Here is a 23,052-nt window from a genome sequence, read left to right as displayed (position 1 = left end):
TGTCTGGTTGAGGCAAACACATAAAGGAAAGGGTATATTACTTGTCAGGAGTTCAAATATATGGTGAATAGTGGTACCACTTTGGGAAATGACAGCAAGGAATGGGAAGGAACACCATGTGCGCCTGGGGGCCTCATTGAACATGTTTAAGCGGTTATTCCAGTAGCCAATGAGAAAACAGGGTGCACTCAACTGCAGATTGTGACGCACGTCAGGACAAATGGAGCCTGTCAACCGGGCTACGAGTTTACACCTAGATCATCCCAGTGACTGGTACAGAAGGTTGGGAATACCAGCCTCGCTCATGGAGTTTCAATTAAGCTCACACGCTGCGGCATTGTCCACAGAGCGCTGGTTCTGTGTTGAATGGAAGGCCTGAACCATGGACTGCGAAAGTTCTATGACAAGCTAGACTGTGACTTCCTAGGTTTGCACCGTAGGGTTGAGAACTGTAGGTATGTAAATTGCTCAATTATACTTTCATTATCGGAGGAGACTTTAAACATTCAACAATCAATTGGGAAAATTACGTTTTGTATGTGTTGGGCGTGACAAGACATCCTGCAAAACGTTTACTAAATCTGTTCTCTGAGAACTATCTGGACACGATTGTCCAGAACATGATGGAAACATTCTAGATCTAATGAAGAAATGGCTCTGACATCTTTGCGGACATCCACATCGAAACTATTCTCAGTGAACATGAGACAGCTGTATCACTAATGATTACAAAAGCACAAAGGGCAACGAAAACAAGTAGAAAGATGTATATGTTCAGTAAACTAGATAAAGTGGCAGTAGTGTCAAATCTCATTGAGGAACTTGTAACTTTTACTCAGGAGAGGGCAGGCACTTGATAGATGTGCACCTAGTGATAGGAGGGACCCTTCTTGATATACAGTCACTGTAAAGAAACTTCTAACGATACAGAGGCTACTGCATAATAAGTGTAAAACAAAGCATTGGACTGTAGATAGACTGAATGAAACCCGTTTGGCTGTTAAGAGGACAATGCAAGATTACCATAGCATAATATTATCAAAAGGTCACTCACAAAACCCGAAGAAATTCTGTTCGTATGTAAATGTTGTTAGTGGAACCAGAGGTGTCCAGACACTCATGAATGAGACGAACTCAGGAGTATTGCTCCATTTTAATTCTTGTACTGTTGCAAAGATGAAAGAAGTACGAGGGCTGCTCAATAAAAAATGATCATAATTTTTTTTCACAACGTACCTTTACTCATCCTCACAGTATTGGTGATCCTTCTCAAAATAGTCTCCCATGAATGCTTTGCACTTGTCCCAGCATTTCTGCCAGTCTTCAAATACATGCTGGAAACCATTTTTTGAGAGATCCTTCAAAATCGCCTCCGCAGGCTTCACCACTGATTCTGAAGATTGATAAAGCATCCAACGAAGGCATTTCTTCATGTTAGGTAATATAAAAAAGTCACATGGGGCTAAATGTGGACTATAGGGATGGTGAAGGATGCACTTCACGTTGATTTTTGCAAGATGTTCAGCAACAACATTGGCAATATGCGGCCGCGCATTATCGTGGTGCAGCGTCCAGCCTCCTACACGGAAATGTGATCTTTTGGCCAGATAATAAGTTTAAAACAAAGCATTGGACTGTAGATGGACTGAATGAAACACTTACAATGTTTTTAGGACATCCCTGTAGTATTGTCCAATTACTGTGTTTTCAGGTACAACATGCTGATAAACCATTCCATGAATATCAAAGAATGGGATGACCATAATTCTCCCAGCAGGAGCAACCACTTTTGCTTTTTTGGGGTTTGGTGATGAAGGAGATTTCCACACTGAGCTTTGCTGTTTGCTCTCAGGATCAAAATCATGTAGCCAAGTTTCATCAGCAGTGATTACATTAGAAAGAAACTTCGGATCTCCCTCTAACATCAACTTTAACTGCATGCAGACCTGCACGCGAATGTCCTTTTGTTCGGGAATCAACAGTCTTGGAACCCATGGCGCACAAACACGTGTCACGTGTAATTTTCCGGTCACCAACGTCTGGGTGGCACCCCATGAAACGTTCAGTATTTTAGAAAGTGATCTTAAAGTAATTCGTCGATTCTCTCTCACAATGTTGATGTTTTCTTCTGTAAGAGCAGTAACTGGCGCACCAGGTCCACCTTCCTTTGAAATTGATTGTTTCCCCTCTTTAAACATTTTAAACTACCTTCGACGTGTGCTATAGTGAAGAAAAGACTCTCCACAGGCCTCCTGTAACATTTTATATGCCTCAGCTGAAGATTTGTTGAAACGAAAGCAAAATTTCAAAGCCGTATATTGTTCCTCGCGTATTACCTTCACTGCAGTGGTAGGCGATACTGAACGTCTGACCTTGCCTGCGCCGGCCGGATTGGCCGTGTGGTTCTAGGCGCTGCAGTCTGGAACCGAGCGACCGCTACGGTCGCAGGTTCGAATCCTGCCTCGGGCATGGATGTGTGCGATGTCCTTAGGTTAGTTAGGTTTAATTAGTTCTAAGTTCTAGGCGACTGATGACCTCAGAAGTTAAGTCGCATAGGGCTCAGAGCCATTTGAACCATTTTTTGACCTTGCCTGCCTCTCAAAGGTGGGAACCAGGAGTCCCAACAATGAAACTACTACAGCGTGTTTGTTGCACATTAAGGTAACAGAATACCATAAGATTAAATTTTAGCGCGAGAAGTTACGACCATAAAACATTATGATCATTCTTTATTGAATGTTGAGAAATACCTGAAGTCGCTAATTTTGAATAAAGCTCCAGGCCTGACGGAATCACTATCGGATTCTGTACCAAACTCGACGCTCACTTATCCCCTCTTTTAGCCATAATATACGCCACCGAAGACGTCTCGAACACCAAGTTGCGCCGAGTGATTGGAAGACAGCACAGGTCACACCCATCTACACTCCTGGAAATTGAAATAAGAACACCGTGAATTCATTGTCCCAGGAAGGGGAAACTTTATTGACACATTCCTGGGGTCAGATACATCACATGATCACACTGACAGAACCACAGGCACATAGACACAGGCAACAGAGCATGCACAATGTCGGCACTAGTACAGTGTATATCCACCTTTCGCAGCAATGCAGGCTGCTATTCTCCCATGGAGACGATCGTAGAGATGCTGGATGTAGTCCTGTGGAACGGCTTGCCATGCCATTTCCACCTGGCGCCTCAGTTGGACCAGCGTTCGTGCTGGACGTGCAGACCGCGTGAGACGACGCTTCATCCAGTCCCAAACATGCTCAATGGGGGACAGATCCGGAGATCTTGCTGGCCAGGGTAGTTGACTTACACCTTCTAGAGCACGTTGGGTGGCACGGGATACATGCGGACGTGCATTGTCCTGTTGGAACAGCAAGTTCCCTTGCCGGTCTAGGAATGGTAGAACGATGGGTTCGATGACGGTTTGGATGTACCGTGCACTATTCAGTGTCCCCTCGACGATCACCAGTGGTGTACGGCCAGTGTAGGAGATCGCTCCCCACACCATGATGCCGGGTGTTGGCCCTGTGTGCCTCGGTCGTATGCAGTCCTGATTGTGGCGCTCACCTGCACGGCGCCAAACACGCATACGACCATCATTGGCACCAAGGCAGAAGCGACTCTCATCGCTGAAGACGACACGTCTCCATTCGTCCCTCCATTCACGCCTGTCGCGACACCACTGGAGGCGGGCTGCACGATGTTGGGGCGTGAGCGGAAGACGGCCTAACGGTGTGCGGGACCGTAGCCCAGCTTCATGGAGACGGTTGCGAATGGTCCTCGCCGATACCCCAGGAGCAACAGTGTCCCTAATTTGCTGGGAAGTGGCGGTGCGGTCCCCTACGGCACTGCGTAGGATCCTACGGTCTTGGCGTGCATCCGTGCGTCGCTGCGGTCCGGTCCCAGGTCGACGGGCACGTGCACCTTCCGCCGACCACTGGCGACAACATCGATGTACTGTGGAGACCTCACGCCCCACGTGTTGAGCAATTCGGCGGTACGTCCACCCGGCCTCCCGCATGCCCACTATACGCCCTCGCTCAAAGTCCGTCAACTGCACATACGGTTCACGTCCACGCTGTCGCGGCATGCTACCAGTGTTAAAGACTGCGATGGAGCTCCGTATGCCACGGCAAACTGGCTGACACTGACGGCGGCGGTGCACAAATGCTGCGCAGCTAGCGCCATTCGACGGCCAACACCGCGGTTCCTGGTGTGTCCGCTGTGCCGTGCGTGTGATCATTGCTTGTACAGCCCTCTCGCAGTGTCCGGAGCAAGTATGGTGGGTCTGACACACCGGTGTCAATGTGTTCTTTTTTCCATTTCCAGGAGTGTACATTCAAGAAGGGTGGAATAAGTGATCTACAAAACTAACGTTCAGTATCCTCGACGTCCATTTTTGGAGAATGTTAGAACATATTCTGAGCTCAAATGTAATGAGGTATCATGAACAGAGGACCTTCTCCACGACAACCTGTGTGGATTACGAAAACATCATCATGTGAAACACAACTCGGACTTTTCTCACATGACATCCTGAAATCCGTAGATCAAGTCGAGCAGGTAGATGCAGTGTTTCTTGACTTCCGAAAGTCATTTGACTTAATACTAAATATACAATTTTTATCGGAACTGCTATTATATGGGGTATCAAGCGAGATTTATGACTGGATTGATGATTTCTTGGTGGGGAAGACAAATCATGTTATTTTGCGTGGAGAGTTATCGACAGATGTAGAAGTAACTTCAGGCGTGCCACAGGGGAGTATGTGGGGCACTTCTTGTTCATGCTGTAAATTAATTACCTTGCAGGCAATGTTAATAGTAGCCCCAGACTTGTCGCAAATGATGCAGTTTTCTATAATGAAGTACAGTGTGAAAAACATGCTGCACGAATATTCAGTCAGATCTTGATAAGATTTCAAAATGGTGCAAAGGTTGGCAGCTTGCTTTAAATGTTAAGAAACGTAAAATTTTGCACTTCACAAAACGAAGAAATTTAGCATCGTACAATACAGGTAAGTCACTCTTGTAAGTGCTCAACTCATGCAATTTGTGGTGACACGAAATGAAATGATCATATAGCTTCAGTCGTAGGGAAATCAAGTGGCAGACTGCGGTTCGTTGGTAGAATACTAAGAGAATGCAGTCGGTTTACAAAGTACATTGCATGCAAAACACTCACGGGACCCAACCTAGAGTATTGCTCAAGCCTGTAGAACCCACAGCAAATAGATCTAAAAGGGATATTGAACATAGATAGAGAAGCGCAGCACGAAAGGTCACAGGTTTGTTTGACCCATGAGAGAGTGTCACGGATATGCTGAAAAAATTGATCTGGCAGACGCTTGAAGATAAACGCTAACTATCCCGTGAAAGCCTACTTAGTAAGTTTCTAGAAGCAATTTTAAGTGATAATGTGGAAATATATTACAGCCCGCTACGTGTTGTTCGCATAGGGATCGTGAAGACAAGGAATCTTGTCTTTTGTTTTGTTAAAGAAGAAGTTCCCCTACATTTCACAATCCCTACGTTCGAACAAGCCTTGAACGCCCAACGGTACCTACCGACCGCCCTATTATCCTCAGCCCACAGGCGGCACTGGATGCGGATGTGAAGTGCTCAGCACCCTGCCCTTCCGGTCCGTTGCCAGTTTACGAGACCGAACCGCTACTTCTCAGTCGAGTAGTTCCTCACTTTGCCTCAGATGGACTGAGTGCACTCAGCTTGCCAACAGAACTCGGCAGACCCGTACAGTAACCCATTCAAGTGCTAGCCAAGCCCGACAGCGCGTAACCATAGGTGTTACAACTGAGGCAAGATTCAGATGGTTCAAATGACTCTAAGCACTATCGGACTTCTGAGGTTCAAATGTTTCAAATGGCTCTGAGCTCTATGGGACTTAACTTCTGAGGTCATCAGTCCCCTAGAACTACTTAAACCTAACTAACCTAAGGACATCACACCCACCCACGCCCGAGGCAGGATTCGAACCTGCGACCGTAGCGGTCACGCGGTTCCAGACTATAGCGCCTAGAACCGTTCGGCCACCCCGGCCGGCACTTCTGAGGCCATCAGTCCCCGAGAGTTAGAACTACTTAAACCTAACTAACCTAAGGACATCACACACATCCATGCCCGAGGCAGGATTCGAGCCTGCGACCGTAGCGGCAGCGCGGTTCCGGACTGAAGCGCCGAGAACCGCTCGGCCACAGCGTCCGGCTGAGGCAAGACCGTTGTCACATTTCACAATCAGTGAGGAAAAATTGCAGGTATTGTGATGATACATGAAGGCTGCTTAGTCCACCTACATTTATTTAGTCCATCTATGTTCATACATCTGTAACAATAGGAAACTAAATAAACATATTCTCTTTGCCCTTTTATTATTCTTCAAATTAAAATGGTGAGATCGAAATGGAAACGCCTTAGAGACAGTTACAGAGAAGAACTCAAAAACTTGGCAAAATGATCCAGGGAAAAGTCCATGGAAATGCAGTTCCACTTAGCCCTGTTTTCATCACACGAATTTCTTAAAAGATATCTTAATTTCAAGAGCTATGCACACTTCCTTGCAAGTGGAAACTAAACCCGAGAGCCAATTTGCAGTGTCTCAAAAATTTGTGCCTCTCAATCTGTCTGTGCCACAAGCTAAAGGTCATTCAGAAAGATTGGCATCAGTCGATGAACTATCACCACTGACAAGCAACGCATCACTAAGAAGAAAGAAAGAAAAAAAAAAAAAACTCGTGAGAAAAATATTAGAGAATTTTTGCGATTCGGAAAGGACAAAATACCTTGGATTAAGGCACAGCAAGACATTACCGAAAATGAGGACACTATTTACTTGCTCCCGTGTCTCAGGACTTCAGCAAACTCCCTTCGCGCCGGCCGAAGTGGTCGTGCGGTTAAAGGCGCTGCAGTCTGGAACCGCAAGACCGCTACGGTCGCAGGTTCGAGTCCTGCCTCGGGCATGGATGTTTGTGATGTCCTTAGGTTAGTTAGGTTTAAATAGTTCTAAGTTCTAGGGGACTAATGACCTCAGCAGTTGAGTCCCATAGTGCTCAGAGCCATTTGAACCAAACTCCCTTCCTCCTCAGATGCAAACCTTTAAATACCAGAGCTTCACTATAACAAATTAGAGGCAGTGAGTTCTGTATAAATTTCTACTACACTAATTTATCATACCTTATCGTTATATAACTTTTCTTCTGTTGTTTTACTCCTGTTTAAATTTGTATTCTGTTTTGAAATTTTGTCTTGCAGCGCATACTGAAGTGTATTACAATTCATTCTGAAACACGAATAGAAGTTTTCAGGAAAGTCTTTAGTTCTTTGTGTAAAGATAAGACTGCCCCAAATATCTGTCGCTATTTATGGGATGAGTCTATGAAACCTCCCATTTTTTCTGCGCTTCAAAGCTGGACGAGGCACTGCGCTGTCAATACCAATAAAAGAGTGAAGACAATAATGTTCTACACTCATGCTCATAAATTAAGGATAATGCTGATACATGGTGAAACAACGCTCTGGTGGGCGGTTTGCGGGTTTAAATCACCTCGGGGTATGACCATGCGATGCATTTGACCTGCGGTCGTCTCACGGTGGCGCTGGCAGCAGTCCACGTTCACAGAGGTGTGTTGGTGGATGTCAGGGTACGGTGCAACGGGTAAGTGTGCAGACGTTTTCAGACATGCTAATGGTGACTCTGTGTTGAAAATGGCTCAAAGAACACATATTGATGACGTTATGAGGGGTAGAATACTAGGGCGACTGGAGGCTGGTCAAACACAGCAGGTCGTAGCACGGGCCCTCCGTGTGCCACAAAGTGTGATCTCAAGATTATGGCAACGATTCCAGCACACAGGAAACGTGTCCAGGCGCTACAGTACGGGACGTCCACAATGTACGACACCACAAGAAGACCGATATCTCACCCTGCCCGCAGATGGCCACGGAGTACAGCAGGTAGCCTTGTTCGGAACCTTACTGCAGCCACTGGAACAATTTATCTCCTGACACACAGTCTACAGACGACTGAACAGACATGGTTTATTCACCCGGAGACCTGCAAGGTTCATTCCACTGATCCCTGGTCACAGGAGAGCCCGTAAAGCCTGGTGTCAAGATCACAATACATGGTCTTGGAACAGTGGTACCAGGTTATGTTCACAGACGAGTCCAGGTATAGTCTGAACAGTGATTCTCGCCGGGTTTTCATCTGGCGTGAACCAGGAACCAGATATCAACCCTTTAATGTCCTTGAAAGGGACCTGTATGGAGGTCGTGGTTTGATGGTGTGGGGTGGGATTATGATTGGTGCACGTACGCCTCTGCATGTCTTTGACAGAGGAACTGTAATAGGTCAGGTGTATCGGGACGTCATTTTGCACCAGTATGTCCGCCTTTTCAGGGGTGCAGTGGGTCCCACCTTCCTCCTGATTGATGATAACGTACGACCCCTCCGAGCTGCCATTGTGGACGAGTACCTTGAAACAGAAGATACCAGACGAATGGAGTGGCCTGCCTGTTCTCCAGACCTAAACTCCATCGAGCATGTCTGGGATGCTCTCGGTCGACGTATCGCTGCACAAACCCATAGGACACTTCAGGAGCTCCGACAGGCACTGGTGCAAGAATGGGAGGCTATACCCCAGCAGCTGCTCGACCACCTGATCTAGAGTATGCCAACCCGTTGTGCGGCCTGTGTACGTGTGCATGGTGATCATATCTCATATTGATGTCGGGGTACATGCGCAGGAAACGGTGGCGTTTTGTAGCACATGTGTTTCGGGACGGTTTTCTCAACTTATCACCAATGCCGTGGACATACAGATCTGTGTCGTATGTGTTCCCTATGTACCTATGCTATTAGCGCCAGTTTCGTGTAGAGCCACATTGTGTGGCACCACATTCTGCAATTATCCTTAATTTATGAGCATGAGTGTATAAGATAACACAGACTGGCTGGCGGTGAGTAACTGATGGCTGCAGCTGAATTATCTACGACCTTGTGTGTCAGTTGTCGAAGAGTGGAGATTTCATTGGCCAGTCATCTCACCCTGCCCTCCTTCCTCCCCATAAAGAAAAGCACGCACACCTGCATCGATCGATATTAATTCTTTTACCTGCCCTGCAGCGTCTGAGGGTACGCTGAACCTGCCCATTATTCTTCCTCTTAACTGTCTGTCGATGTCGACGGGACGCTAAATCCCAATCTTCCTCCCTTCCATCTTTCTGCTAAAATAGAAAAATCGAAAAGGAAACTCCTCAGAGACAGAGATGAGAAATGAGAAATTTTGCTACGTGACATCAAGCAGTTCAGGGAAAAGTCCTTCGAAACGCAGTTCCACTTGCGCTTGGTTTCATCGGATGAATTTCCTAAAAGAGATATTACCATATTCATGACAGCTATCCACAGTCCTTTGAAAGTTGAGACACGATCGCTCAAAAGCAAGTAATTACATAAAAAAAGGGGACGACAAACCACTAGGGAATTATCCGAATGGGACGGAAATCGGCAGATGTGGTGTACATGTGCAGTCAAACCAATGATTACAATTTCAGAAAAAGTGGACGATTTATTCAAGACAAAAAGCCTCACAAATTGAGCATGTCAATAATGCAGCTGTCAAGCAAGCAATTATTCAGCTTGGCAGTGATTTATGGGAGTCGGTGGTTGTCCTCCGGAGGGATATCGTGCCAAATTCTGTCCAATTTTCGCGTTGGATAGTCCCAAGCTGGTTCTCATTCTGGAAACATCCCCCAGGCTGTAGCTAAGCCATGTCTCCGCAATATCCTTTCTTTCAGGAGTGCTAGTTCTGCAAGGTTCGCAGGAGAGCTTCTGCAAAAAGTTTGGAAGGTAGGGGACGAGGTACTGGCAGAAGTAAAGCTGTGAGGACGGGGCGTGAGTCGTGCTTGGTTAGCTCAGTTGGTAGAGCACTTGCCCGCGAAAGGCAAAGGTCCCGAGTTCGAGTCTCGGTCCGGCACTCAGTTTTAATCTGCCAGGAAGTTTCATATCGGCGCACACTCCGCTGCAGAGTGAAAATCTCATTCTGCAAAATCTTTCTCAATTGGGGAAACATCGAGCGACCTCGCTGGCCGAGATAATGTTTGGCAAGCACTAAGGCAAACAATAGAAACTCTCGCCGTGTGTGAAAGGGCATTATATTGCTGAAATGTAAGTCCAGGGTGGCTTGCCATGAAGGGAAGCAAAACGGGGCGGAGAATATCGTTGACGTACCGCTGTGTCGCAGATGACAACCAGAGGGGTCCTGCTATAAAACAATATGGCACCTCAGACCATCTCTCCTGGCTGATAGGCAGTATGGCAGGAGACAGTCAGGTTGGTATCCCACCGCACAGAGGCACGTCGACGATATTCTATGCCCCGTTAGGTTGCCCTTCATGACAAACAATTCTGTGCTTACATTTCAGCAAGAACCATGGCTAGCGCTTCTGCTGTTTGTCTTCGTTCTTGCCAAACCCGACTTTGGCCAGCGAGGTCGCCGGATCTCTCCCCAACTGAGAACTGGGACGGAACAATAAATGAGAATTGTCTTAAATACCAGTTGAGAACGGAGAATTACGGGTAAGGCCCTCCTTCCAACTTGAGATTTTGACGATTTAATGCGCCAACTGGACAGAATTTGCCACGATACCCCTTCTGCTTGCGTAAGGGTCAGAAGCTGACAAAGGCGTTATTAACTTGCCCAATTTGTGAAGATTTTTCTCTTAAATAAATCATCCAATTTTTCTGAAATTGTAACCATTTATTTGTCTGAACATGTGTATCGAAACTTCCGGTTTCCGTCCCATTCGAATGATCCCTTTGTCGTACGTGCTTTTTTTTCTTCTTACAAGGGAACCTCCCCATCGCACCCCCCTCAGATTTAGTTATAAGTTGGCACAGTGTATAGGCCTTGTAAAACTGAACACAGATCAATCGAGAAAACAGGAAGAAGTTGTGTGGAACTATGAAAAAAATAAGCAAAATATACAAACTGAGTAGTCCATGTGCAACATAGGCAACATCAAGGCCAAGGAGAGATCAGGAGCGCCGTGGTCCCGTGGTTAGCGTGAGCAGCTGCGGAACAAGAAGCCCTTGGTTCAAGTCTTCCCTCGAGTGAAAAGTTCATTTTATTTATTTTCGCAAAGTTATGATCTGTCCGTTCGTTCATTGACATCTCTGTTCACTGTACGTGTCTGTGTTTTGCGACCGCACCGCAAAACCGTGCGATTAGTAGACGAAAGGACATGCCTCTCCAATGGGAACCGAAAACATTTTGATCGCAACGTCATAGGTCAACCGATTCCTCCACAGGAAAACACGTCTGATATATTCTATACGACACTGGTGACGGCATGTGCGTCACATGACAGGAATATGTTGTCGACCCACCTAACTTGTACACTTGGCGAATGGGTAGAAAGATTCTTCTACCTTGCCCGATTTAGGTTTTCTTGTGGATGTGGTAATCACTCCCAAAAAAGTGATCAAAACATAAGAGTTTGTAACATAAACTGCAACAAATGAATGCAACAGTTTCACAGTCGCACAGTTTTCCCTGTGCTCTGTCAAAACATATGTTTTTAACGTTTTCAAATTTTTCCGTGTGTAGACCGTCAAATCCTGCATATGTCCAAGCAAATCTAAATATGTCCTGGAATTTTGGAGAGCGAAGTTGATTATGTGTGAGTGTCTGAACTTTGATAATTGCCTGAAAATAAAAAATTAAACTTTCCACTCGAGGGAAGACTTGAACTAAGGACCTCTCGTTCCGCAGTTGCTCACGCTAACCACGGGACCACGGCGCTCCGAAAGTCAGAATTTCTTTGATGTTGCATATCTTGCACATGGACTACTCAGTTTGTATATTTTGCTTATTTTTTTCATAGTTCCACAAAACTTCTTCCTGTTTTCTCGATTGATCTGTGTTCAGTTTTTCAAGGCCTATCCACTGTGCCAACTTATAAGTAAATCTGAGGGGGGTGCGATGGGGAGGTTCTCTTGTTAGAGTGTATTTACAACTTGTGATATCACACTCTCGCGGAAATACGAGGGCCGTTCAGAAAGTAACCTCCGGTTGATTTAAAAAAATACACTAAGTTAAATAAAAATATTTTAATATATACATCTTACAACTACATCTTTGCACTATTTTTCTACATAGTCTCCATAGCGATTGAGGCACTTATCGTATCTCTTCATAAGCTTTGATATTCCTTCTGCATAAAAATCACCCGCTTGTGCCTGGAGCCAGCCTGTGACCGCATCTTTGAGCTCTTCGTCGTCATCAAACCGCTGTGACCCGAGCCATTTCTTCAAATGCATGAAGAGGTGATAATCACTTGGCGCCAGGTCTGGGCTGTAAGGTGGATGGTTGATAACGTCCCACTTGAAGGACTCAAGAAGGGCCGTTGTTCTGCGAGCAGAGTGAGGACGGGCGTTATCGTGCAAAAAAACGATACTGGAAGTCAGCATACCACGGCGTTTGTTCTGTATAGCCCGTCGTAACTTTTTTATTGTTTCACAGTACACGTCTTGATTAATGGTCGTACCACGTTCCATGAATTCAACCAACAACACCCCTTTGGCATCCCAAAACACCGTTGCCATCAGTTTTCTGGCAGAAAAATCTTGCGAGGCTTTTCTTGGTTTGGTAGGCGAATTTGAATGTGCCCACATCTTTGATTGTTCCTTTGTCTCAGGGTTCACGTACTTAATCCAGGTTTCGTCACCGGTCACGATTCTGTTTAACAATGGTTCTCCTTCGTCCTCATAACGTGACAGAAAGTCTAATGCAGAGGCCATTCTTTGAGTTTTGTGGTGGTCGGTAAGAATTTTGGGCACCCATCGTGCACAGAACTTACGGTAACCCAATCTTGCTGTCACTATCTCGTACAAGAGAGTCTTAGAAATCTGTGGAAAACCAGTAGACAACTCCGACATTGAGAAACGTCGATTTTCACGAACTTTTGCATCAACTGTCTGAACGAGTTCGTCAGTCACCAATGATGGTCTACCACTCCTCTCTTCATCATGAACGTTTTCTCGTCCACTTTTAAATAAACGTACCCATTCACGGACAACTCCTTCACTCATAACTCTTGGTCCGTACACGGCACAAAGCTCACGATGAATAGCTGCTGCAGAATATCCTTTGGCTGTAAAAAACCTTATGACAGCACGCACTTCACATTTGGCGGGGTTTTCTATTGCAGCACACATTTCAAAGTGCCACAAAAACTAAACTAGCGCAGGTACGACGTTCACTCGACCACGGCTTGATTCCGACTGACCTGTTGAGTGCGTGAACGCACAGATGGCGTCGCTACTCCCCCCACAACCCGCACTGTGACCAATCGGAGGTTACTTTCTGAACCGCCCTCGTACTAAAGTAAAAATTTCAAAGAGGAACATCGAGGAAAGTAAAGCATTTAACGAAAAAATTAGTTCGTAAAACGATGTGACGAAGTTTTATGTACCATCAACAGCCTTTGCAAGATGAAAATCAGAGAACAGAGAAGTGAATTCCCCCCCGCCCCCCTCCCCTGTCCACTGTGACGGCCGGGCGAGCAGTGTGAACAACCTGGACAGCGGCTTGTGCGAACACCACCTATAATGCATTCATCATAAGAATAAACCTGATGTAAACATTGCACAATGTATTCTTCCGCGTTTGCTGGAACCTCATTGGATTTCCGTTTCACGTGGGCCTGCGGCCAAGCTGTCGCGAGTGCTGTCAAGTATGATAATAAGGGTACGTTTCGTGCCGCGCGTTACGTGCACATCGACTTAGCCGTAATACGGGAAACAGCTTTACCAGCGCATTTAACTTAGCACTGGCCGGTCAGCTGATACAGCTAGCCTGCAGTGACGTGGCCACACGTAAAACGAGACGAGCAGAGGAGCAATACAGCTTCGAATGTCATTTAATTTTTAAGCAGCGTGAAATAATACATTGCAAATCTCCCACAGTACGGTTCTTAGACGACTAGACGAAAACCGCAACACGTTATCATTTCTAAGGTACTATTGCAACTAAAAACAAGAGTGATGAAAATTCCTGACTTAACCATAGGCTAATTTTCCTGCACTAGCTGTGTTGTGTAAAGTAAGAGAATATTCAATGATTTCGCCGTTTAGTTAAATATTGAAGCCACTGAAGGTATTACTTACATTCAGTCGTCTGGTAATGTCTTAGCTCCTTCCTTATCCGAATCTGAGAAATACATTTCAATCCTGGAGGTGTCACCTGCTACGTGGACAACGAGCCTATCAAGAGAATCCACGAAGCCAACTAGGCGCAGCATTTTTCTTTTATGACGAGCCGTTCCATATCCCGCCAGCGTTCGGCAGTGACGTTTGAAAAGGCTGCGTGCGTTAGTTCCAGTACGTCTGGCAGCTTAACACTCTTGTTACTTCTCGGTGCAAATCCCGCCCCTTGGCTCCAGATCAGTTCTGTTGGATTCATATTGTAATGGTACAGTAGCAAATGTAAAATTGCAACATTTGTATGATGTGCTCGATGCTGTGAAAATGACTTTTTTCCATGTTTCTACGTTACTTATTTACCTCTGTGTTGTAAAACGATGGACACAGTCCAAATAAAGAGGATTGGTTTTTCATTTTTGCCTTAAAATAAATTGTTGTGTTTTCTTAATTTAAACAACTTTTATGAACAATGCTTTCATGAAACACTGATAGTTAAGAATTTGTATTTGAAATGGAAAAAGGAATTCGCGTCCAATGTCTAATTAGAAACGAGAAGACGTGCATTATTCATAAAAAATGATGATGAGTTTTATAATTACGAGAGTAGGTATTTCAAATTTAACTAGAAGAAAAAAATGATACTGGGGAAGTTTAAACAAACGCACGAATAACCACCGCCATTGCTTTACATTCTCTTACGCTCCGACTGCGCTACACGTTCAATGTGGGTTTATATATCAACTTCATTATATAAAACGCTGGGAAAACTTCAGAGCCGATTATCTTCGTAAATTTATGAAAAACATTAAGAACAGCCTATTTCTCGGCACTTCATAACCGTGTTCCACGCGCGTGTTTCGCTACGGAACAGAAAGCAGCCTCAGCCATTTTCATAGTGCGCATTAACGGCACGACAATCAGAGCACAACGCTGGAGAGGCTGTGGCTGTACACGACTTTTGAAATAAAAACTACGTTGCTAAAGCGTGATTAAGAAAAACGTTGAAGGCTGTTAATACATTTGAATATCTTAAAGTTTCATTTAACGTAACTTAGTAATAAGATATTTTATACGTAAGTAGGACCTACTTCCAAGAGCGTAGCAACACCAGTGTACTTGTGTTACGGCTTCTGACCAATCATCGCGTTTGTGTTTGTTTATATCACGTTTATTCTTCTGACGAACGGTTTATAGACCGCGTGAGCTAGGCACAGGCCGATCTACTACATCATATCCCAGCCCGTCCTGGCGCGCAGTGTGAACGCAACCTTATAGAGCACACAGAGGAGTTAAGCAACCGTTCTGCTTGCTCTCAAGACGTAAACGGAACGAGAAAACGCCCTAATAACTGACACGATGGGAAATATCTTCTACCATGTACTTCACAGAGGTTTGCAGAGTATGGATGTAGATGTACACTCCTGGAAATGGAAAAAAGAACACATTGACACCGGTGTGTCAGACCCACCATACTTGCTCCGGACACTGCGAGAGGGCTGTACAAGCAATGATCACACGCACGGCACAGCGGACACACCAGGAACCGCGGTGTTGGCCGTCGAATGGCGCTAGCTGCGCAGCATTTGTGCACCGCCGCCGTCAGTGTCAGCCAGTTTGCCGTGGCATACGGAGCTCCATCGCAGTCTTTAACACTGGTAGCATGCCGCGACAGCGTGGACGTGAACCGTATGTGCAGTTGACGGACTTTGAGCGAGGGCGTATAGTGGGCATGCGGGAGGCCGGGTGGACGTACCGCCGAATTGCTCAACACGTGGGGCGTGAGGTCTCCACAGTACATCGATGTTGTCGCCAGTGGTCGGCGGAAGGTGCACGTGCCCGTCGACCTGGGACCGGACCGCAGCGACGCACGGATGCACGCCAAGACCGTAGGATCCTACGCAGTGCCGTAGGGGACCGCACCGCCACTTCCCAGCAAATTAGGGACACTGTTGCTCCTGGGGTATCGGCGAGGACCATTCGCAACCGTCTCCATGAAGCTGGGCTACGGTCCCGCACACCGTTAGGCCGTCTTCCGCTCACGCCCCAACATCGTGCAGCCCGCCTCCAGTGGTGTCGCGACAGGCGTGAATGGAGGGACGAATGGAGACGTGTCGTCTTCAGCGATGAGAGTCGCTTCTGCCTTGGTGCCAATGATGGTCGTATGCGTGTTTGGCGCCGTGCAGGTGAGCGCCACAATCAGGACTGCATACGACCGAGGCACACAGGGCCAACACCCGGCATCATGGTGTGGGGAGCGATCTCCTACACTGGCCGTACACCACTGGTGATCGTCGAGGGGACACTGAATAGTGCACGGTACATCCAAACCGTCATCGAACCCATCGTTCTACCATTCCTAGACCGGCAAGGGAACTTGCTGTTCCAACAGGACAATGCACGTCCGCATGTATCCCGTGCCACCCAACGTGCTCTAGAAGGTGTAAGTCAACTACCCTGGCCAGCAAGATCTCCGGATCTGTCCCCCATTGAGCATGTTTGGGACTGGATGAAGCGTCGTCTCACGCGGTCTGCGCGTCCAGCACGAACGCTGGTCCAACTGAGGCGCCAGGTGGAAATGGCATGGCAAGCCGTTCCACAGGACTACATCCAGCATCTCTACGATCGTCTCCATGGGAGAATAGCAGCCTGCATTGCTGCGAAAGGTGGATATACACTGTACTAGTGCCGACATTGTGCATGCTCTGTTGCCTGTGTCTATGTGCCTGTGGTTCTGTAAGTGTGATCATGTGATGTATCTGACCCCAGGAATGTGTCAATAAAGTTTCCCCTTCCTGGGACAATGAATTCACGGTGTTCTTATTTCAATTTCCAGGAGTGTAGATACAACTATTGCCACCCTTTAAACATATTTAACTGTACCCAAGCTTTAATTTCCATCTACATTTTTTTATTTACAGCCCCTTTCCACCACTTCCAGCCACTACTAAGTCACCTATTCCTTGAAACTTCAGAATGTGTCTTATCAACCTATACCTTCTTTCCAGCTAGTTAAAGCTCTTTTCTCCACAATGATATTTCTTCATTAATTACTCGTTATATCCATCTAATCTTCGGCGTTCTTCTGCATTTGAATAACTTCTATTCTCTTGTGTCTGTACTGCTTATCGTTCACTTTCACTTCCATGTAAGGCTATACTCCTGACAAAACTTTTAAAAAAGACTTCTTAATATTCAAATTTATATTCAATGTTAACATACTTATCTTTTGCAACAAAGCTTTCCCTGCAGTTGCCAGTGATCATTTTACATTTCGGCCGTTGTCAGTTAGTTTACTGCCCAAACAGCAAAACTCGTTGATTGTGTCAAGGGTCTCATTTCCTAATTCAATTACCCAAGCATCACCTCAGTTTATTCGTATGTACATGCAAGTGGCACTTACAAAATGTGTACAGACGTGAACAGGGTGTGAGTCTGAAGTAGAGTTCGACGTTTCTCAGGGAAGAGGTGCTCAGACTGCTTTCTCTGCGTTCCATTTCCTTCTGCTCTTTGACAAACTCACTACATCTTGAAGATTTTAATGAAACATGTGAGATTTTCAGTTATCAAACACCAAGGAAGTCCTTGGAGAAATTTTAATTGTGGTGTATAACATATGAAAATAGATAAAGCTTACATCTTGCAAAACATGAAATACATCACATTATACACACATTCACGTATTGTAACATTTTACACAATCTTCATTACTTACAGTGAAGCAAGTGTAATATGTGGAAAGATGAAATGTTTGAAAGCACTGTAACAAAACACAGGTTAATTTCTTGACACAACATGCTTTAGCATCACTCTCTCAGCACTTCACTATATACAATAGAATTACTGTTATGTACAACTTTTAGGCTTCACCAATTGCACTCATTAAAAAAAATCGCAGTCATTATACAAAATTCACAAATTAGCAAGTTACATGTGTACAACTTTCTTACTTTTTTCTCTTTACACTGAAAACAGTACGCACAGCAGAGACTGCCTGAAGCGTTAAACCTCCTTACGACAGTTACTCGGCAATAGTACGTGTCAACAATAAATAAACCACAACTATACAAAGCCAACCGCCAGTGGTAAGTGATGCTGCAAGCTGAAACACTTTATGGGTGCAATATCGCCTTTAGATGACAGCGTCCTGCACATCCATGAGGTACTACTTGCGGTATGGCCTCTATGCAGTAAACCAAGTAGCTCTATGGCTTACTTCACACGCATATTTGTGAACTTTACACTCTTAATCCTACATATCGTATCTCACGACAGGATACCATGCATGCCTGGGACCTTCCCTCAGAATCCGTTTATCCGTACTATAGAAGCGCTGGTAGCATTCTGAACGTGCTTCATACATCTTCTCAAACAATAGGCCATCAGATATTTCAGCTGCACTTATTTTATACAGCAGTATACAACTTCTTCTCGGCCATCCTGAACTTGCTTCTGGACTTGAGAAGGAGAAAGGCACATTGTATCATATAGATTGCGGATAAGAGACTGGAAACGTGTTTGGTGTTGTGGCATCCCTTTTAAGACAACAAATTCACTTTTTGGTTCCACCTGAGTGCTCTGTTAACAAAACAAAAGGACTTTCACAGGCTTATTAGTTCCACATGTGTGTTGTTTTAAACAGACAAGAGAACTTATTAAAGCTGAATATTTCCACATGAGAGTTCATCGTTTCTGTCTTGACTCTGCTGAATTCACTATGGAGGAATCCTACAAGAGTTCACAATTCGTTGCTGGCCATGACATCGGCACTTGCCTTTCTATGACGGTGGGAACCTAAGTTTCACAAGGGCACCCCTTGGGCTGCTCTGCCCTATTTGATTTTATTCATGTTTATAGGATTTCAAGTTCAATATCCAGACATCAGTTTCCTAAAGTAATACATTTCACTTCTTAAGAACACTTGAAAGAAAATCAAATTTGATTTCCAAGCCCAATTAAGTATGACAAATTTTGAACATTTTGACAAAGCTGTCCGCAGCTTGAGTGGTTGCTGCTTTGATTCATGTTAGACACAACTTATTTTAATTTGATAACTAAATTTCTTACCAAATAGAAATATTAATTAACATATACTGAATCATACAAATTAATAAAATAATTATTTTTAATTACTAACAGCATGAAAAAGTGAGTGTTCATAATATATGAAAATTTGATAAAGAAATCTGAAACATCAAATAGAAAATAATATGCTCTTGTTTCTAGAGGCAACAAATAAATACAATTATAATAAAAGAACACCGTTAATAATGTAAACAACATTTTCATTTAACAACAAGGCATCCACATTTTCATACAGTTACTAATTAAAAATAAAAGATGACATTTTATTGTAAATTTATGATTCAGTGTTTATTAATTAATGTTTAAATTTCATAATAAATAAAAATTTAAATACATTCAGAAAATAATGGGTGGTTGTCAAAAGAGATTCCACAACTGTTAAAATTTTTTTAAATATTTATTATAGCACTCTCAGTTGCAAACAGCTATACTAGGTAACTAGTTTTGTTCGCATTTAAAGGTCATCTTCAGATCTAAAAATTAAATGAAATAAAGTAATAATAAACAACTGTTACTACAGATCATAATTGAAAATTTTTAAGCTTTAAATAATCGTGAAATTTACCACATTATCTGTATTGTTCCTTAGTCTTAAATTAATTGTCTTATGTCTTTTAGGCAATATTTATGTTAAATTTTAATACCACACAACATCTGTGCTTTTCCTTCTATCTCCCATTTTCCTCCCTCCTATCCATCATCCACAAAGTGTGGGTCTGTGTGATGCAAAGTCGATTAAACTAAATGCTTGAGATCATTATGTGTTGTCACAAGTATAATTTAGTGCTGCTCCTTTTCTGTTACAGCTAATGACATTATTCTTTTTAAAGAATTTTAATTTCTCATATTTTGTGTTTAATCAGGTACAATTTTGAGAATCTTAAATTTTAAATATTGTCAGTCTGTATTATGTGCTTATTGGAGCAAAATTTTAAGAATTTTAAAAATATAATTAATTTCACTGTATGCAATCTATGGAAATAGTTATTTTTTAATGTTTAATTTAATTTAATTTCATTTTTACACCTGAAGATGATCATTAAATGTGATAGAAACTACCATTATCAAGTATGACTATTTACAACAGAGACTGTTGCAATAAATATTTAAGTGAGGGAAAAATTATAAGTTGTGTCTAATGAGGGTGAAACCAGCAGTCTCAAAGTTACAAGACTAGTAAGCCATTAACCCTTTCAGACCTGAATTTTTTCCAGAGGAAGGAAAATTTTTCTTTGTGGTCTGATACTCTTAGGTGACTTTAGATGCAAGATCTATACACATATATCTACATGTATTCAGAACATACTTTTTGCACTTGGCTTCTTTTATGGACTAAAGTAATTAATTTTGAAATTTTCACTGTTGTAATAAATAATCTGATCATTCAATAATTACCATGCAAAATAACAATAATAATATTCAATTACACAGCGGAATATAACTAACCGAACACTTGCATGTTTTCTGGCGGCTGTAAGCTGCTGCAGACTGCCACATTCAGTTGTTGATACTTTTATAGTTACACGCAACAGGTGGCTAGACTTGTGCATGGTGAAAAGACTGAACATTCACAAATGTGTACATGAGGTTCCCATTGAGAAAAATATTTTTATTGTAGCTAATAGACAGCAAACATTAATGTACACAGTTGTAACGAGAGGGTCTGAAAGGGTTGGTGTAGCTATGGGTGGTTTTGTCATATTTTTGAAATTTGTTATACTTAAATGGGCTTGGAAGTCTTCATAGTCTATTGTTTCTGGTGTTCTTGAGAAGTGTTTTGTATTATTTAACGAAATTAATGTCTCGAGACTGACATACATATCCTATAAGTATGAAGAAAACTGAAAAGAGATGACCCCAGAAGGTCTCATTGTCTAATTTAGGATTGGGATCATAAGATCTTGGCGTTATGTAGATTCTCGATGAAAGTTGAGAGTATTTCATTCTGATTGTACAGGGAAATGCCACGAGTGAGTCATTTATCTCGCAGAAGCAACGACGAGCCATTCCCAACTCAACCAGCACGAAGAAAATCCATAAGGTCCCCTCGTGAGACCCAGATTTCGGAACATAAGTGACTGGCGTTATCTAGATTCTGGATGAAGGCCGACGGCAAATTTTATTCTAGTTGTGCAGAGAAACGCTCAGGCAACGCCCCAAGTGGCTCGTCCATCCTGCAGAAGCCTCACAGCTTGGTGGTGGCCTGCAGCTTGACGTAGTGCGGCGGACGCTCGTCGTCCTGCTGGCCCGTCAGGAAGTACTGGTGCGCGGCGGCTATGTGAGTCCTGCCGAAGACGACGCGGGAAGCGACGTACAGCAGCGCCACCAGGATGACCGTCGCACTGGCGGCCGCCAACGCCGCGACCACCCCGGCGCCGACCGGCTGGGCCGGGTCGCCGTGCTTCGACTGGGCCTGCTGGTGGCGTACCGGGACGCACAGCGTGTCGTCTTCGGGCTGGGGAGCCGGGGCGTCGACACTGGCACACAGGCGGAGCTGGCTGGCTCCGTCCAGCTGCAGGCCTCGGAACGACGCCTCCGGGTAGGAACAGTTGACGTGCTGGCTGCGCTCGCGCGCCTTGCCGCGGTACACGGCCACGGTCAACGTGCAGGGGGCAGCCACAGGGACCTGAACGAGACAGCAGCATATTAGCAGAGAACATTTTCTGCTATAATTCTGAAAGTTCACAGAGACAGCATGAAGGTAATAAAATATTTTATCGCTTACGACAAAAAGTCTACATCTACACCTATATGGATACTCTGCAAATCACATTTAAGTGGCTGGCAGAGGGTTCATCGAACCACCTTCACAATTCTCTATTATTCCAATCTCGTATAGCGCGCGGAAAGAATGAACACCTATATCTCTCCGTACGAGCTCTGATTTCCTTATTTTATCGTGGTGATCGTTTCTCCTTATGTAGATCGGTGTCAACGAAATATTTTCGCATTCGGAGGAGAAAGTTGGTGATTGGATTTTCGTGAGAAGATTCCGTCGCAACGAAAAACGCCTTTCTTTTAATGATGTCCAGCCCAAATCCTGCATCTTTTCTGTGACACTCTCTCTCATATTTCGCGATAATACAAAACGTTCTGCCTTTCTTCGAACTTTTTCGATGTACTCCGTCAGTCCTTTCTGGTAAGGATCCCACACCGCGCAGCAGTATTCAAAAGAGGACTCTTTCATGAAATCTGCGACCGTCTTTAGCACTGAACGGAAATACACTGAGAAGACAAAACATTATGACCACTGCCCACCGCGAGGTTGGATGTCGCCTGGTGTCGTTGCAGGCACGTGGCGCGATAGCAAAAGTATGTAAACGGAGCAGACATGGGCGGGAGATCACTCTAACGGATATATGGGCTGCAAATGAGGAAATCCATTTAAAAATTCTTCCAACCCACTGTGGCATGAATCAGCAAACCAGTGTTTAATAGTATTAGTTGAAAACAGTCTTGGTTGCAATTTTAGTTTTTTTTATTTATCAGCTACGCGTTTCACCTTATTTAGGCATCTTCAGGCTGATCTACATAGAAAACAGAGAACAAATACATCTATTCAAGGATCGCAATCCTTAAATATAGCCGACCGCGGTGGTCTAGCGGTTCTAGGCGCTCAGTCCGGCTACGGTCGCAGGTTCGAATCCTGCCTCGGGCATGGATGTGTGTGATGTCCTTATGTTAGTTAGGTTTAAGTAGTTCTAAGTTCTAGGGGACTGATGACCACAGCTGTTAAGTCC

At 44.4% G+C, this 23,052-nt stretch overlaps 1 protein-coding gene across 1 annotated transcript in view; it reads right to left on the bottom strand.

The window, feature by feature from the left end:
* Window positions 1-17,782: 17,782 nt before the first annotated feature.
* The window catches only part of LOC126263401 (uncharacterized), a 191,459-nt gene continuing 186,189 nt past the window's right edge, over window positions 17,783-23,052 (bottom strand). The window contains exon 7 of the mRNA XM_049960495.1: window positions 17,783-21,938. Coding sequence (XP_049816452.1) covers window positions 21,498-21,938 — 441 coding nt within the window. The 3' untranslated portion in view covers window positions 17,783-21,497. The remainder of the gene's footprint in view (window positions 21,939-23,052) is intronic.

The sequence above is a fragment of the Schistocerca nitens genome, chromosome 6 (genome assembly GCF_023898315.1).
Source record: "Schistocerca nitens isolate TAMUIC-IGC-003100 chromosome 6, iqSchNite1.1, whole genome shotgun sequence".
NCBI classification, from domain to species: domain Eukaryota; kingdom Metazoa; phylum Arthropoda; class Insecta; order Orthoptera; family Acrididae; genus Schistocerca; species Schistocerca nitens.
Note: the sequence above shows the minus strand (reverse complement) of the source record. Positions and strands in the feature narration are given on the sequence as shown.